General features: G+C 44.9%; 1 protein-coding gene across 1 annotated transcript in view; it reads right to left on the reverse strand.

Annotated features, from left to right (window-relative positions):
- Positions 1–208: 208 nt before the first annotated feature.
- Positions 209–19,073, reverse strand: part of LOC119404636 (UDP-N-acetylglucosamine transporter) — a 30,342-nt gene continuing 11,477 nt past the window's right edge. The window contains exons 5-8 of the mRNA XM_037671210.2: positions 18,664–18,832; positions 14,220–14,338; positions 2,919–3,052; positions 209–1,943 (exon numbers count right to left, since the gene is read on the reverse strand). Coding sequence (XP_037527138.1) covers positions 1,874–1,943; positions 2,919–3,052; positions 14,220–14,338; positions 18,664–18,832 — 492 coding nt within the window. The 3' untranslated portion in view covers positions 209–1,873. The remainder of the gene's footprint in view (positions 1,944–2,918; positions 3,053–14,219; positions 14,339–18,663; positions 18,833–19,073) is intronic.

Below are 19,073 nucleotides of genomic sequence, written 5' to 3' on the forward strand. Positions count from 1 at the left end.
ATACAATGAATGTGAATATCATCAAATAATATAACCACACTGTGTTATATGTTGTTAACATTTACTACAAGAGACCTTGCCTGTTTATAAAACACAGTTGACGTTAATTTTCAGGAGGAATGCACTGCTGTGAAGTGAGTACAACAGAAAAAAAAACATGAATTGACAAGACTAACCAGATGAGTTGGACAACAAACAGCACAACATATTCATGAGGTAAATCCTGCCAAAAAGTTTTATTCTTTGGACCTTTCACAGCATTGTAAAACCCTTCGAAACTGTTAAGAACACCAACACTAGGATGAACATCTGCTGCACACTAATATGTACTCCAAATGTAGCATGATGACAGTACGAGGTATAGTCTATGTCTCTACAGCAGGATCACTATTTACAAAATCACAGGTTGGAGATCACGTGCTTGGACAAACAAGCAGTCGAAATGAACTAGTGTAAAACGTGCCTAGAATTCAGAATTCTTGTCACGCTGTTTGGATAAAAAAAAAACTGCACTGACACAAAGGCTGCAACATTAAACTCACTGAACAGACTAGGACTGCTTGGGTAAAGCTCAGCAACTCATCAAACACTTTGACACTACTATAAATTGGCTACACCTGAGCAGGACTTCTACTGCCATCTAGAAATGAGTTAAATGAGTGAAGATTGAGTGACCCCGGCACAACGAATAAGAAAACGTACAAGTGCTACTGCCACGAGAATGGAAATTTGCAGTAGTCAATAACAGCAGTACAGGCATGGGACAGAGTGCATTTCCAATATGGGAAAAAGAATGAAACGCTCAAGAGATTCAAACAAGACAGACATTTGAGGGTTGATGGAGGCTTGAAACAATGAGAAATTGTTGAATAGAAAATGCCGCTGGAGCCAACGTTTCGACAAGTGGACTTGTCTTGAGGAAGGCAAGTCCCCTTATCGAATATTGGTTCCAGAGATATTCTCTATTCAACAATTTCTAAACGCTTAAAGATTAACAGTGGTGCTAAGTACGTCCTGAAACTTTGTTTTGTCATTGTTCACAAGACATCCTCTGCGGTTTGCAATGCTACTGTCAACAATTCCTTTACTGACATCAGCCTCCACGTATCAAGCATAGTTAGTTCATGAAGAAGTCGAAGAGTAGGCCAAGTGTGTATATTAACATCCCCAAAACAAAGCAGTAACACAATGGCTAAATTGGGGCAAGAAGGAGCATTCCACACTGAAATTGACAGGTATCCGTATAAGTTAGCCATATATTAAATAGGCGAAAACTGAAAAATGCCTGGCCTTTGCTTTATTTGTTTTGGTATCTTATTTTGGTTCTTTTCTTTCTCTTTTTGTGGCATATGTATACACATTTGAGCACATAAGCTTGATGGTTGCAAAGTAATCTCGGCAGTAGCACCTGCATTACTTCACTCTTCCTTCTGCAGTGTTAGTCCGCTGTGCATTTGAAACAACTCATCATTCATGATCACAATCAACTAGGGCCTCTCCACATCCTTTTCATCCACATCAATGGTGATTGCACAACGCAAGAGGTTTGTAAAAGAACATGTGACAAGCTCACATATTTTACGCACTACACACAATATGCCGGTAATGAAAAAAAGGAAAAACGAAACATCAAAATTCTACTGATGAAGCGTTGGGCAACTTTCTTTTGACTGCAGAAAGGCAGCAAGATTCTCACATAATAAATACTACATTTCAACCCGTTGAGCTGACGTCTGGGGTAGACTGATAACGTCCTTTCACAGTATTGGCCTGAAGCAAACTGTGCCGCTAGCCACAAGTGAGCGAAATGTCCCCACGGGTCTTCTGGTGTAACATCTGAAACATGGCTGCCATACCAAGTAGGCAAGTAATACTATTTGAAGAGTGGTATGCCATATAGTGATGTTGCAGTGATGACGATCCCAGCTCCAAGGAAAAAATTTCTGTTCAGGATAGAAAAAAAAGTACTAGACTTGTGATTCAGTAAATAATATGAGGGCCTTAAAAAAGGGAGCTCGACCTCATATATATATATATATATACAGTAGGCTCTCATTAAACGGAACCTGAGGGACCGGGAAAATACGCGTATGTTCCATTTAACAGTTCTGTTTACTGAGAGATGAACAGGGGTGCAGAATACAAGTACGAAACCAACCATATCAGAGGCAGTTGTTCCATTTAAGCAGCAGTTCGGTTTAACAGATTTTCTCCGTTTACTGATAGTCTACTGTATGTGTATATATATATATATATATAATATATATATATATATATACAGAGAGAGTGAAACTCTGATTATATGACTTTGTGGGGCCACAAAAAACTGTTGTCTATTCGAATAACTAAGAATATAGGCAATGCCGCTCGGTCTTGTCCAACAAAAGTGGGTACTGACTGCCTGAAAAACCCCGCAGCACAAACCTGCACTTCTCCAAGGAAGGCAGACTAAACTATCTTTAAATATGACAGCCAAGCATTTAAGTAGAGGAGGTGTGAGCGAATCTTTAAAAAATATCTAGTCTAACGCACATCTTCTTTCTACCAAGATGAGCCTGGAAATTGGCTGTGTGTAAAAGCAATAACCGAAACCCATCAGAGTCATCGCCATCGCAACAGGGCAAACAGAGCATATTTTCCCTGTCTCACTCACTTTCTTTCTAATCGTCAACATAGAGGCACATCAGTTTTATATTAAAAAGCTGAAACACTCGGGAACATTTTTATTTTAAACCTGCAAAAATTTAGCGTGGGTTGGATTTGCATAAAAAAGGGGTCATTTTTTCCTCGGATGGTACCGGAGCCTAGTTGTGCAATGTGGGGTTGGCATAAAAGTGCACCAAATAACTGAGGTTTTTAATAAATTAGTATTTCTATGGGGCTGACTGTGTACGAAACACACAGAAGATGATGCTTACCGAGTAGGCAGAAGATCTCCCAACAAGTAGTAGGAGCACAATGTGGACAGGACTATGGAGATGGAGGTTGCAAATCCCTTGAGAATGCTGTCGGCGTAGCGCACGGCCAGCGATATGACCAAGCCGCCAAATGTCTGTTCAAGTGAACATCTAATTTAGTAAGCAGTCAGCTAATACCAGAAAAAAAGAAAGGACACTCGAAGAACTTGCTGTTGGGCTAGTTGGTAACTCATCCCCATAAAATAATTAGACCAAAATTTGGCACACTTGCATGCATGTACACACCAAACGCACAATCATTCAAAACAATCACGGAGGGTTTCTGAGAGATTGGAATCATCGCCACTACAGGAATGTGCCGCACTGTGTTCTAACTAATTTGTTTAGAAAGAAAAAATTTTTAGTGTGAGAAAATATCCCAATGCATAGTCAAATATCACTTGTTGGAGCCTTGTAGAAATGCTGTTATTGCTAGAAAAATCTCGTTTTTTTCCTTTCAACTTTCAGCCCAACCACTGCACCGAGCAGACAACCAGGTGAACTCCTGAACGCTTTCATTAAATATTTCAACTCTACAAGTTTGCTAAATTTTCCTGAATTTTTTGCAAGGTCACTGTTTCTTGTATGAAAACAATTTTTTGTGACTCACACAAACTGACTCGTGCTGTTACAAAATAACCTTTCTATATAGCTTCATGCAAGCTGTAAAAAGTACTCTCTTTTTTTTTGCTAGTACCCAACAACAGTAACAGCTCTGAATCATTGCCAGTAACGTCTTTGAGCTCACGTTAGTGCTCATAATTATACAGCGCAAGCATGCTTGTATAATTAAGAAACAAAATGTACTATGTCCTGTGACAATGGCCCCTTTTTCAGTCTGTAAGCTGAGAGCCATTTGTCTGTAAGGTTGACTCTTCTTGCTGACAGATGCTGATTTTGACTGCTCAAATGGCTTTTTGTAACGTACACGTGGTGCCCGTTCATGCATCATTTGAGGCTCATAGCATGGGAATGCCCATATGGTGCAGCTTCTATACACTCCGGTTTGCCAATGTACTCAGTCAGTTCTGCAAACTAAGCACAAGCACTCCAATGTGTGCGATGCACCACTTAGTGCTGGCCTCTGGCTACACAGGCACTTTCGCTCAGTGTGGCCGCCAGTATATCGATGACCATTCCACAGTGAAATTACAGTTGACACGTAACATTTTTGTTCTTCATAAAATAAACTTTTTATATCAGACACTTCATCCGCATGAAGACACCATGTAATGGCCCCGATGCCTAAAACAGCAGCTGTATGGTCAACATGCGCAGCATTACCACGTGAAAAAAGAAGTGCCTGTTCACTTATGCATTATCACGAGCAGTGCTGGGCAGTATCGAAGATACATGTATCTTAGATACTCTTTGGGTATCTTTTATTTGTATCGCGATACGTCTCGCAAGACAAGTATATCTGTATCTGTATTCCCGATACGTTCAATACTGTATTGTGTATCTTAAGATACAAGATACTGCTATAGAAACAATGCCATGCGAAATAGTAAACGTTGGCTGAACTCAGCTTCTCAAGCTGATACTGCTGCCACGAAGCCACCTGAATAAAAGCAGAGACAGTGACATTCTTTTTATCTTACCGCCAGTCAGGGGCGTAGCCAGAAATTTTTTTCGGGGGGGGGGGGGGGGTTCAACCATACTTTATGTATGTTCATGCGTTTGCATGTGCGCGTGTATATATATGCCAGCAAAACTGAGAAATTTCGGGGGGGGGGAGGGTTGAACCCCCCAACCCCCCTGGCTACGCCCCTGCCGCCAGTGTCCTCCAGCGAGGGCAGGTGACGAGGTCTGCGCGTTCCTATTAGTGAAGCAGAGTCACGTGGTGACACTCGCCCCATCTTGGCAGAAACAAGCGCGCAAACGTCTACACACAGCCGAGCTTCATTTTCCTCAATATTTTCTTCCTTTTTAGTTTTTTCGGTACCGTGACACTTGCTCCTAGCCGCTGTACTGTGCTGCATACTTCAATGGGTCTTTTGTGCACATTATGATGCCGTTATAGTATCATTTCGAAGTTCTTTTGTGTGGTGCTTTGTTAAGTCTGAAGAATGCAAGAATGGGGTTGCTTTGCGTCTCACGGCTTTCACACATAAGCGATTTGAAAGATCTCGTGGATGTAAGTTTGACTTACGTACGATGCTATTGATTGAACCGCCACGGTGGTCTAGTGGTTATGGTGCTCGACTGCTGACCTGAAGGTCGCGGGATCGAATCCTGGCCGTGGCAGCTGCATTTTCGATGGAGGTGAGAATGGTTGAGGCCTGTGTTTTAGGTGCATGTTAAAGAACGCCAGGTGGTCGAAATGTCCGGAGCCCTCCACTACGGCGTCCCTAATAATCATATCGTGGTTTTGGGACGTTAAACCCCAACGATTATTATTGTATGGTGTAATAGAGTTACAGATGATCCCGGATATACATAACTTGCAAGTGACGTCAGTTCCTGTCTTCTGACCGCCATCACCGAGCACATGTCTCAGTGACCGCGCTGTGTCTACGTTCGTGCGCGTGTTTTGATCGTTTGCCTTGCACTTATGACGAACGAGAATCATTCAGGACATTATGCAGCCTGCAGTGTCATCAGTGGTGTCGCACGTAATGGTTGAAACAACTTCGCACGAGTCACCTAGAGCAGCGCTCTTCGCCGCCTGCATTTTGCGGCGCTCAAGCTGCACAGATTTCGTCGCTGATTGCTGCATGAAACCATGGCCTAATAACATGTTTGGCGCCCACCCGAGGTTCGTTTCACCTAAGAGCTAAGAGGGACTCTCGAAAACCAAGGCGCGATCGCTGTGTTCAATTCGGTGATTCATGTTTCGACAAAAATTGACCTCGCGCGCGCATAACTCCGTGGCGATACACTTGGCAAAAAGGTGAGGAGATTCGGAAGCATAACTTGCCTGTTATGAAGTGACACCCGCACACAGAAACGTCGTGCAACGGCTGAGGTCCTTCCTATTTACGTGCGCATAAGCCATGTGCTCCGCTTCTCGGACAGCTCTTTCGTGCGGTTGCACAGCCTTGTGATCACGTTTGGCAAACAGTACGTCCCCGCGTCTGATTTACACTTCTCGTGCAGCAGCCAAATATCGCACAAATCGCCATTGCGATGTGCAGTGTTGATGGGAAATGCGAGAGCCGCACAGCTTGAGTCGGTGTCGTCTGCTGCCATGTGCTCGGTAATGGCGGCGCATGCCGCGAAACCGTATCCCAGAGTTCCGTGGTGTGACGTAGTTGCAAGTTATGTATATCGAACTCGAAGGGGATCGCGAAATAGTTCGATATATCGAGAATTCAAACTACAAAATATGCGTAATTAAGGCTTAAATTAAAGCACTACGGGCTCGATACAGTTTTCGGAAATCGTAAAAAGCGCGAACATGACAATTCGCTCACATATACTAAAGAACAAGGCGACTTCTTTTGCGAGTTGCCGCACTTTTATTTCGCATAAAAATAGTCCGCAAACTTGTCTTGCTTCTTGCGCGCCGTGAATTCATCAAGTTATCGTCAATATCATTGAAGCTTTCCAAATAAGCAAATTCAGCACCTTCGGCCACAACAGCGGTGATCGACGCTGAACATCGATGCAAGCTCTGTACCGCACAGCTCCATTTCCGCAGCACCGGCAACGTCAGCTATGGTATCGGCAGCGATGCAGTCAGACACAGCTACGTCGTTATCTACATCGATGAAGTCGCTCGCTGTGCTCCCGTCCGATATGGCGCCCGGAAACGTAATAAATTGCAAAATTCACTCACGCACCGTATGCCGTAGTCAGCGGTCATGACGCACCCAAAGTCTTCACCTGGCATCAAGGCCCGCAAGGAAACATTGCACGACGGTGCTTTACTTGACGTTGCTCCAAGCACCGGTCATCATTTTTATCGCTACGAGCGAGACAATGTTTAGTTCGACGTTTTATCAAGAACGAAGCGAGCGGTACACTAGTCCACATGCCGCAAGAGAACGCTGCACAAAGAAACACTTCTCCACCGTCGACATGTTGGTGACAGCGATAGCACTTGTGGCTTTGTAGAAGGCGTAGAAGGCAGCCACGGCTTTGGCGAGAAATGCGAAAAAAAGCGTAGCCTCTGAGATGTGCGTTTAAAAACCGAAAACACAAAAAATACGTCACGAGGTTGCACATCTCGAAGGCCATGCTTTTCGGGCCCGCATGCCATCGTGCGCGAACAAACGAGGAAGGGAATGCAAACATTACAACGAGGCTGCCGAGTCACTTCGCATTCTCATTTTGGTGCCCTCGGCAATCAGCCTCTTAGAAAAAAAATTTGGACCATCTCCCCGAAGGGAACCCTGATGGGATGCGAAGCAGCAGCGTTGCGCACGGGTGGCGTCACGGGTTGAACAGCGCTAACGCAGGTGCTGCGGTGAGCGCTGGAAGATTCGTTTTGAAGCGAAACTCGGTGTAGCGTTTACTGGTGTAAACGTTTGTTTGAAATGCAGACACGGGAGGCGAGCGGGCGTTGGAGCCAGCAGCTGCAGGCGCTCGAGCGGGTGAGGGAGAGAGTGACGTACGCGCACACCTGCGAGGGAAGTGTGCGAGGGGAGCGTGACGTCAACGCCCAGCTGCGGCGTGACCTACTTGGCACCGCTCCAACACCTGCGCCGAGGGAAGCGCGTTGCCTCGTGTTTGTGCGGACGGAGGGACAGCGTTACACAGGCTAGTCAAAGAGCTGCTTCGCATCTAAAACACTGCCCGCGCGTTAAAACCTGCAGATCATGCATCAAATATACTGGTGCACAGACAAGCGTTGCGCAACGAACTAGATCAACGCAATGGAATAACACCACCTTTTCGTCACCTGCGCGCGACGAGGGATCGGAACTTGTTAGAACGCGGCCAAAAATGATCAATATTTGTTAGGAAAAATGCAATTTCTGTGCTTCGGCGCGGCGCAGCGTTTGATATAGCGGATGTTTCGCTGTGCGGGAGTTCGAAATACGTGCGCACCAGCCCCATACTTTTGCATGGGAAATTCAAGGGGATTTCTCAACTGTTCGATATAGCCAATAATTCGATATATCCGGGATCGACTGCAAATCAGATTCTAACAACCATCGCACCACCGGTACCGATGCTAGATGCAATAGAACAAGCATTTACGTAACAGAAGATATCTTGGCATACTGTATTTTCCTGCCAAATTATTTAAGGAGTTCTTGTAATTGTAATTTGATTGTTAGCACAAGTGCTTTCTTTGCTGTCCTCCGTTTGCATCCCATACATTACCTAGGCAGCTGTATAGTTTTAGGGGCGAAGCTCCTTATAGCATCACCTGGTCGGTTGTTGCTCCATCCGGCGTTCCCCCGCTGTCGCGTCTCCCGTATCATTCAATAGATGGCGCTGTCCCATAGAGATGCATGCAAACTGCAGTTGGGTGACGATATACTAGATGGCGCTGTCCCATAGAGATGTGTGCAATATGGGGGTTGGGTGAATGCACGCTAGATGGCGTTATAGGTGCCGCTGCTCTCAGATTGGCTGCTGCGCCCGTTATCTCTCATTCTCCTTGATCGTTGCCATACGTGGATGAGTGCGCTTGCCGGATCGTGCTGCTTGGCGGACCATGGACGACGAGGAGTGCCGGGTGCTGAAGGCCGCTGCGTCTTGTGCTCGTCGGCAGGATCCCGCGGTGCGAGCTCGAGAGACTGCCGCCAAGCGAGCGCAGCAGTAATCAAAGCGGCGTATCACTTTGATGACTGCTGGGCGAAACCACTGCACATTTCACGGTGTAACCATGATTGCTTCAGGAGCTTCGCCCAAGCTCTTCATCATTCACCCGTGGATATGCTGTAATTTTTTCTTGTCTGTTTACTCCAATATCTTTCTGTAACCTTCCGCTAAAATACGTTCTCTGCTTTATTCGTATTTTTTTACTGTCTTTGTCATTCCTACTATTTACATGTCTAAATTCCATTTGAGTTTCCTTATATGTCAAGGCGATGTTGAGGACAAAGGTAAAATAATGTGGCCGTGCCTGGAGTATACAGAAAAGAAAATTCTGCTTCAGCTTAGTAAGATAGCAAAATTGAGTTTGCATTTTAATAATCGAAATTATAAGAAAGCGTCTTAAAGATTTTACGAAGGGTGTTTGAGAAACATCATAATACCAAGAACTCCATCTTTCTAATCAGCATACCCACGAACAGTTTCATGCTATTTTCCATAGGCACTGAGTTTTCTATATTCTGACCTTAAGATCTAAGTTGACGATACATAATGCTCAATTGTCACAGCTATTAGGAAGTCGCCTGTGTTTGTTTCACGTAACTAGGACCGAATATTTACAAAAAAGGGGTTAACCTTAACTGAATGAAATCAGCGATTTAATATATTCTGTTATGTGGCGCTCGTTAGGGTACTTTCCATATTGCACTTGAACTATGATCAATTATGCAACATTTTTAAAATTCACTATAGGGCCAAGCATTGATGAGTAACGGGGGAGATGAATTGCAGCTCATGATTACTGAACTGGATGCGGAAAGTAGAAGAGTAGGTCTGAAAATTAATATGCATAAAACTAAAGTAATGTGGAACAATCTTGGCAGAGAACAGCGCTTTGCGATAGGTGGCGAGACACTGGAAGTTGTAAAGGAGTACGTCAACTTAGGACAGGTAGTAAACGCGGAGACGAACCGTGAGAGTAAAATAACTAGAAGAATAAGGATGGGATGGGGCTCATACAGCAAGCATTATCAAATCATGAATGGTAGTCTACCACTATCCCTCAAGAGGAAGGTATATAACAGCTGCATCTTACCGGTACTTACCCACAGAGCAGAAACCTGGAGACTTACAAAGAAGGTGTGTTAACTTATATTGAGGACGACGCAGCGAGCGATGGAAAGGAAAATGATAAGTGTAACCTTAAGAGACAGGAAGAGAGCAGAGTGGGTCAGGGAACAAACGGGAGTTAAGGATGTCATAGTTGAAATCAAGAAGAAGAAATGGATATGGGCCGGGCACATAGCACGTCGGCAGGATAACTGGTGGTCATTAAGGGTAACTGACTGGATTCCAAGAGATGGCAAACGCGTGAGGGGGAGACAGAAAATTAGGTGGGTAGATGAGATTAAGAAGTCTGTAGGTATAACGTGGCAACAGAAAGCACAGGACCGGGTTGATTGGCGGAACATGGGAGAGGCCTTTGCCCTGCAGTGGTCGTAGACAGGCTTACGATGATGATGATGATGGAACGCTGAATTTACGCCAAAAATATAAACTCCGATAAACACCCGCCGATTTTCAAGAAAAACAAGCACCAAAAACACGGAGCCCTACCAATAGCCTTTGGAAATCTTGTATTTTTCGATATTTTCGGCAGCAACATGCCAGAGAAGAAAAAATACAAGCGTCACCTACGGCGGTCGCTTCGCTGGGTGGCCATCCTTTTACTGTGGCGCTCGTAGTGGCCGCCGCTAGCGCTATGTTAAACTGAGGCGGCAGTTTCATGACCAGAAAAGCTATAGAGGGACTATGCTAATATACTTTGAGCAAGAAAGGTATAACTTTTGGGATACCAACAAATATTTCATTAAAATTAAAGTTGGTCGCGGTTATGAAACCTTGAGCAAACGTTTTTGTAAATAGGCATTTGCTGCTTCATTATATAGATCTATAATACCAAATTTGCAAATTTATCAAAGTATCTTAAGATACAATTGGGAAGTATCGTATCGGATACAATAATTCCGGAAGTATCTTGTATTGTATCATGATACTATTTCAGTGCATCTTTGCCCAGCCCTGACCACGAGTTCCACATCAAGGATGATAGCCTTAGGCATAATAGAACATGATTACGAGCATAAAGGGGACAAGGATGAGAAGAAGGAACATGGAGCCATGCTAGATTTCAATTCAGCATTCAACATGCAACCATATGTGCATAAAAATTGTTAACCACATGCAGAGAGCCGGCCCCTTATTACTCAACACGATATTCAGAACGCCCTACGTCATTTCTGCACTGATAATCAAGCCCCTTGTCAGGAACTGCCGTTGAGGAACTACTAACACACGTGCCAGCTTCATTTCTAATTATTAGAGATTCGTGTATTTCTCTACCCTCCTACAAAAGTAAAGTGCTGTGCCGATGCACAGCACTAAAAAAAACACACTGAGAGGATGACCTGATTTCTAGATCTGGCGGTCCCATGCCACTAATTACCCACAGGGTGAGTGCCCTCCCAAGCGACTATGAACTTCGTTCTGCCAAGCACCAGGCAGGAAATGTGCTTGTCCCTATTTTACCGGTAGGTACCCGGTGGCAGATGCTCGACTATTTCACCAAGGCTGTGGTGGGTTAAGGTGCGCCCAGGGGCCTTTACAGAACCTTATGGAGGCTACCTTTCGAGATGAGTACCCGTTAACAACTGAGCGCCAGGTCGGTGTACTCCTCTACCCATTAGGAAAAACCAGTGGGTTCCCGGTCGGCACTGGGAATTGAACCCGGTACCTCCAGCATTGGAAGCAGACGCTCTACCATGTAGCCACCGCTGCAGTCCAGTGCTGTGCCAGTGCACAGCACTGCAGTTTTGTCCTGGTAAGGGCGACAAGAGCATCTCTGGCAATGGTCCACAAAGTGACCATTACCTGACAGTGCTGCTCCCAGCTCCGGCGACCTTATGTTTATGCAAGGACCACTTTTTAGGTACATATAGTTGCATGTTGAATGTAATAAAGTTTAGTTGATGTCTAGCATGGTCTCATGTTTCTTCTTCTCGTCGTTGTCTCTTTTACGTTAGTAAGCGTGTCCCATTATGCTTGATACCAACTAGCCCAACTTTCTGCCTTAAATGGCCTTTGACATTACAAGATAAGGAACAAAACCGGAAATGAAGAGGCCACATGCAGACACAGCAGCAGTGTTACATTGAATATACAGATCCTGAGCCCTCTTTCCGTCCATGTTCCACATTATTTGCGTACTTTACATCGGCAGGAAAAAGCCTTCAGCAGCAACCTGGGAAGATTGCTGGGATTTTTCAAGGCCAGAAAGTTTTGAGAATCACTGTCCATGTTTATGACAGCTATTACTGTGGCTGTGCCTCATTACACATCTTTCTTTTGTGTTATATTAATTTTCTGTAGGGATGCTAAGCCAGTTTTCCAGATTTATGGGAACGTCTGTACTACAGTGTACTAGAATATTTTGAGTGGCGCAACCGAAGCCGGTGCACCTTGCAAACCGGTGTCCCCTCTCTTGAAGAAAGTAGCGGCGGCGCTGGCATCGCATAATCTTGAACACGGCCGGGGACGTGACACGCGCAAATGAAGGAACGCGCGCATCTCCCCTCTTGCCCGGCCGCGCCGAGGAAAGTTCGCATGCTCTGACTCGCTTGCGTTCGCGTCTGCGAGTTGCGCTGCGCATCAGTGACTTAAATGCAAAAAAAAAAAAGAAAAAAGAAAGGAAAAAAAAAAAAGAATAGCGTTTCAATCACTGCTACGAGCAAAGACTGTGTACGCCCGCATGAACCAAGGCCGCAAGATATCGCGTTTTAAAGCTCCAATTTTGTGTGTCTCGATGCGCGGAGAAAGCGCGCATCAAGGCACCCTACCCCCAATGATAAAACGAGCGAGAACTTGTGTGGGAAAGAAACTTGTGCCGACTTGACAAGCACCTCGGGGCCGATAGCGCTGTGTGTGAATATCACTTTGAGCCTCATTTCATCGAGAGAGACTACGTGCATGTAATTAACGGAGCGGAAGTTCGAGTGCCGAGAGAAAAGCCGTCTATTCGACTTGACGTGGTGTCGACAATTTTACCGAATGCACCGTCATATCTCTCCAAGGAAACACCGGCGCCGCGGCCTCGGACAAAACGGTGTCAGCTTGCGTCTGACGCCACAGTGAAAGGAAATGACGTCGCATCGAGCAGGGCAATGCGTCGTCGCCTGACGAATGTTCAACAGTCGCTACTGCGAATGAAGGTGGTGAAACGTAAAGTGAAACGGGGGGTGCGGTGGCGGGCTTTGCTTCTGAGCAAGCTGCCTCCGTTGACGACCTGCACAAATTCACCATTCCACTGACGTCGTGAGCAGTGCTTGAATTCCTGAGCTTAAGGCTGCATACATTGCGTGCAAGTTGAAGCAATGCTTATAGCAAATTTCAAGAAACAGCAAGTTAACAAAAGCCTTTTCTAGAACTGCATTATTGCCCCACCACGGTGGTCTAGTGGTTATGGCACTCGACTGCTGACCCAAAGGTGGCGGGATCGAATCCCGGCCGCGGCGGCTGCATTTTCAATTGAGGCGAAAATGTTTGAGGCCCAGGTACTTAGATTTAGGTGCCCGTTAAAGAACCCCAGGTGGTCGAAAATTCCGGAGCCCTCCACTACGGCGTCTCTCATAATCATATAGTGGTTTCGGGACGTTAAACCCCCAATATTATTATTATAGAACTACATTATTGTCGCGCTTCACCACAGCACGACAAGGTACAATCACTGCGCGTCGTAAAAAAATTTGAAAGAATAAGCAGTTGTTCTGTGTACGAATACAACCGATGAGCGACGCTCTTTAGAAATGGGACGCAAACGACTTATGTACGTTTTAAAACTGTTTATTTACGACGCGGGCCTTGTACTTTGCGCAACGCGCGCCAAACGCCGTGCGTGCCCTGTTTATTAAAAAAAGTTTTATCTTCTTTCCGCGCGTGGCGTTTTATTGTCTTTTTGCACCGACGCCGCATCTATGTTGCAGGGAGTTTCAATGGCGACGGCGGGGTGCGGGCCTAAGGAGCTTCGCCCTCCTCCCCCTTCCCTCCCCCCCCCCCCCCCTCCAAAAAAAAACTCGAATCTGCCAGGGGCTCGGACGGCGCATATTAGTTGTAGCCGGCGTGTTAATGTAGTTCAGTTGTGATGGAGCGTCCATTTCTACATTCCTTTTGTTCTATCTCGCCGCCTCTGAAACGCACCGGCAAGCAGCCGCCTGCCACGCCGGGGGACGCTTTCAAGAGTAGTCGACTGCAGCGCCGCCGCTATTTTCTACAGAATATGGGCCACTCCACGGCCGCCGGTTGTGCCACTCAAAATATTCTAGTACACTCTATCTGTACTGTCGGGAGGATGGGTCAGAATCTAGGAGTCTCCTAAAAAAATTAGGAGAGTTGGCAGGTACGCAAGTTTGGTACCATGCCGCTGATACTGACAAGAGAATGAAGTCTATGACACTTTGTGTTGGCCGTGTACCAGTGAATGTTAACAAGCTTTACCTGTAGTAAGATGACCATCCATGTTACGGTATTGTAACCTTGGAAGAAGCCACCAACCAAGAGCTGGTTCCAATCGGATACCAGCATAGCCACTGTTCCTAGGAGGAATCCAAAGATTGCTGCAAGGTAAATTGTTTAAAGGTCATGTAATGAAACAGAGCAAGTACAGCCGCCAAATCTTTAAAGGAGTTGTGACACAAAAATTCGAAACAAATTTGACTGTTACATTGCCCGGATGGTTACATAGCAGTGCCATCTGTACAATATCAGCCATAAATACAGCCTAAAAGGTATTTTAACTGAGTTTTGAAGTTTGTGAAAGCGTCGAATTGGAAATTTAAGCAAAAAGCGATGAGGTCATCATGCAAGAACCCCTTGTAAACAACGTACATCACGAGCTCTGGCCAGGTTACCGGAGACGTGTAAAGGATGGATAACGCTGGTAGTGACACCTCATGATGCAAAGCCTACCAGAGACCCACAAACATAACATTGCAGTGACTTACCCGCTTACCGACTCTGTTTAAAGCATTGGCAGTGAGATAATCATCAATTGACACTATCCTCATTATTATTATTTAATTTTTTTTGCAAGAACAGTGACGTGGCTGAGAAAAAAAAAGATTTATATTGTAGTTGGACAAAATGCCACCAGGTGTTGCGACCGGCTCCGCTGCTGCTGTCGTGAACGGCTCTGGTAGCCGGGTATCCGCAAATGTTAGGAAGTCTAGAGAGAAACTAAAGCTCTCTACTACCGAACTGCATAATGGACAGATAACTGCTTCGGCACTACGACGTACATTACATGGGATTGGTATGCCTTTAGAATGCAGCGTTACCCAATCTAAGTACGAGTCAGTAAAGCATACACCAAGCCACTTAGATGTCACACACACTGTTACAGAGCGGCAATATTGTGATTTTATTGCTCTCTTCGTCACTTCTCAACCTGCTACTTTCTAAATGATCAGAGTGAAAACGTTTCAGCACAGAAATCTGCAGTAATACTGCGTAAATCGTTACCTCAGATGGACGACGACGACAATCGCAGCCACCGTCAACCAGTGAGATTTGCAAAGCGAATCGAGCTGTTTTAACTGATTTTTACACTCTTCCCGGCTCCTTCGTCAATCCTCGCATTAGATGAGCAATGTACTAATTTGACGGTCGAGGAAACACGCACTCGCAGCGCTCAATACTGCGGACAAAACAGCAGAGCAGAAAATATGGCAGAAGGTGGCTAGTGACATCGCTGGTATTCGTGGTCACTTGATAGTATCTGTTAACCGGTTGGCCGACTACGTCATGACCCCCCCCCCCGAATTCTCTTCGAAAGTGAAACTGCCTCCTGTCATAACATACGAGCATATAATTAAGCATTTGTCTCGCGCTGGGGCAAATGAGTTTTGTTGCCGCTATTAATCAGTAGCCACTGATAAAGAGCAAAAAACAGAGGTTCACAAATTTTGTGTCACCACTCCTTTAACCAGCGTGTGTGAGCGGCAACTTTTCTGTGCGTCAGCACCATATGACAGCACCAAGCTGGAGACGGGGCAAGTGCAAGCACATGCCCACAAAGTGCACTCAGCTGGGCCCATCGATTGCTAGGCTGTTCCTTTTTAAGGGCTTTCCCCCATATTTCAGACAAACAGGCAGCGTGAGTAGGTGAATGGTTTTGCTGATATTTTATGTTCCAAAGGTGAGCGTTGCAGCAAGCAATTAAGGAAATAAAACTTAAAAGATACGTCAAACACCCCAACTCATGAGATAAGCCGAAAACATGATTCGTTTGAAGTGCACAACTATGGGGCGACGTCCTCAAGAAAGAACTGCCTAGCAGACGATGGGCCCAGACACACTTTGTGGGCATGCGCTTACCCTCGCCCTGTTTGCAGCATGACACCGTCATATGGCGCTGATGCACAGAAATGTTGCCATTCGCACACGCTAGCCAAAAATTTGGATGGCTGTACATCTGGCATCATTGAACACGTGTGCACACCAAGACAAGGACAAGAAAGGGGAAGGATACTAGCACCTTCAATATTAATGCATATTCAATCATGCATATGTACTAAGTAGCTTGTCTTTCTGTTTTACTTAAGTATATCTAGCTCAAAAAATTAACAGGGAGCCTACTCGTGTAAAAGAACTTCACCGAAGAATAAGCATGGGCTAAAGTGCATACGGTAGACATTCTCAACTCATGACGATTAACCTACCACTGTCACTAAAGCAGAAAGCATACAACCACTGTACTTTGCTTGTTCTAACATATGGGACAAAAACCTGGAGGATAACAGAGAAACTTGAGAAGTAAAGAATCACACGGCTTATGACAGAACAAAAAATTATAGGCGCAACAGAGAAGGGAAGACAGCAGAGTAGATCCGAGAGCAATGATATCAAGAGAAAAAATAGACCTGGGCCGACCATGTCAAGAGAAGGAGCGATCGTAAGTTGGAGTGAAGCGCAGCTGAGGGCAGCACAGGGTTAGGTGGAGAGACGAAATTAAAGAAATTGCGGGGATAAAATGTAATCAGCTCGCATAGATCATTTTGGGCTGGAGATCACTGGGAGAGGCCTTCGTCCTGCGATGGACACAAGATAGGCTGACGACAATGGTGATGATGAAACACAGACGTGCAAAAACGTGTTAACGCTTATACGGGCACAGCGAAAAGAATGTAACATCTCCTAAAGGTTCATCATGTTCTTGAATGGCAAAAAATAATTTTTGAAGCATAAACAGTGTAAGCGTGAATGCAGGACAGCAGTGCGCACCAAGAGACAGTCTAAAGGCTTAAAACTAGAGCTCTGCGAATAGCAAAATTTTGGGTGCGAAGCAAATTCGAATAATAAAGATTGAGTGCGAATCGAATCGAATAATTTTTGAATAATTTTCAAATATTTCTCAAACATTTTTCGAATAATTCGAAGTGAAATTACAGAAAAAGTTGCAGAGAATCCCTAAGTATGTTCTTGTGAGATGGCAACATGAAAGTGTTTTTTTTCGCTAGGTTGATGAAGCGCTGGTGAGGTCATATTTCATAGTTGTCTTTCTTATCAAGAATGAGGCAATGTAGAGGCCGAATTTCATTTATGTACATGATTTGGTGCAACCAAAGTGTTGCCGACAGCACTTTACACGTGATAGGCAGAGATGCCATTTCCTCAGCCTCTCCTCCTCTTTCAACTTCTGTGGAAGCCCAAATGATGTGGCAGGCAAGGGTGTGCTCCCTTCAAGTCCGGAGTTCCAAATCTGTCTCGTAGACATCGATATATAAGAACATCTGAAATTTTGGATGCTAAAAAGCTTCGGCGTCCGATTTTTCGGACTTCCTGCCCAAATTTCAGTCCAAAACAGCATTAACTGAGCTCCCAACTCTGCCACATCTTTCATCTCCATATTGGAACCAGCGTTTTCTTGAGTTAATACATTTGCGACCGTAGCGGAGCTTGAAAGGCAGCTTTGCCGCAATACGAGGGTGTGATGAGGTGAAGCATATTGAAAATCTAGGGACCACTTCCAAACGGACGTTGACTGTCTCTTAGCCAAGTTCGACAGTAGCGGAGCTTGAAAGGCAGCTTTGCCGCAATACGGGGGTGTGAGGAGGTGAAGCATATTGAAAATCTAGGGACTACTTCCAATCAGACGTTGACTGTCTCTTGGCTAAGTTCGACCGTAACGGAGCTTGAAAGGCAGCTTTGCCGCAATACGAGAGTGTAACGAGGTAAAGCATATTTAATATCTGAAGGGGTCACTTTCAACCGGACGTTGACTGCATTTGTCTTCGGGAAGTACGAATAGTTCGAATAGTAAAATTTCAGTGCGAATCGAATCGAATAGCAAACACTATTCGAAAAATATTCGAAATTTCGAATATGCGCACACCCCTACTTAAAACCAGATCTTGACATACAATCTTTCGTTTTGCTACTCAACAAGCTGAGCCTGTAGCTTTAATTGAAACTCAAGTTAGGCTCATTCTTCAACAGAACAAAATTAATGCAAGCAAGAAAAGCAAGAGTGACAAGAATCAAGACATTGCACCCAGATTGTGGGACCACTGCATATTGAAAAGTATACAGAATAATACAGAGCACAGATATATGAGATTTTTTGTTTATTTAAAAACAGATTATAAGCCAACCTTGCATGATTATTAGGTCTCAAACAAATGCTACTGTAATGTGCAAGTGTGAATATGAGAAATAATTAAAGCCGTATTAAAAAGACAGTAGAGTAGTCGGAAATACTTTTCGGTAAAAAAAAAAGAATAACCTGCACCCGAACAATATCTCAGCCTGCAGCCGAACAATAAAGCTGAAGGGTAGTAGTTCCGTTCGCTATAATACCTACACAAAGATATGAGTGGAAAGGAGGGAGAGAGCGTGCTCAGTAAATTTCGGGGGAGGGGTGGCTAGGCATAAGCCATCTTACCAAGTTGGATATTTCGTATCCACAATGACCACGTAATCTCCTTGAGCATCTTCTCTAAGTAGATACCACTGAAACCACTGGACAGACACGACGCAAGCACAGCCAAGAGGCCCAGGAACTGGTAAGGGCTCTGCTTGACGGCAGCCTCTGGTGCTTTTCCCGTTGGCATCTGCAAGAGGTGTTACCACTTATGTCAAACTGCTGTGACATTTCACTTTAGCTAAATTGATTGGGAATTACTAGTAGCAGTTCAGAAGACTGGAACAAATGAAGGAATTATTGCTCATCAAACACACAGAAACTACACAGTGGCCAATAAGGAAGGCTGTAGTAGGAGATCTGGATGGCTTCAACCACTTAGGTTTGCAAGCAACATGACAGCAATCTTTCTTCTCTTGCCAAGTTTCGTT

This window comes from Rhipicephalus sanguineus, chromosome 9, assembly GCF_013339695.2.
Source record: "Rhipicephalus sanguineus isolate Rsan-2018 chromosome 9, BIME_Rsan_1.4, whole genome shotgun sequence".
In the NCBI taxonomy this organism is placed as follows: Eukaryota; Metazoa; Arthropoda; class Arachnida; order Ixodida; family Ixodidae; genus Rhipicephalus; species Rhipicephalus sanguineus.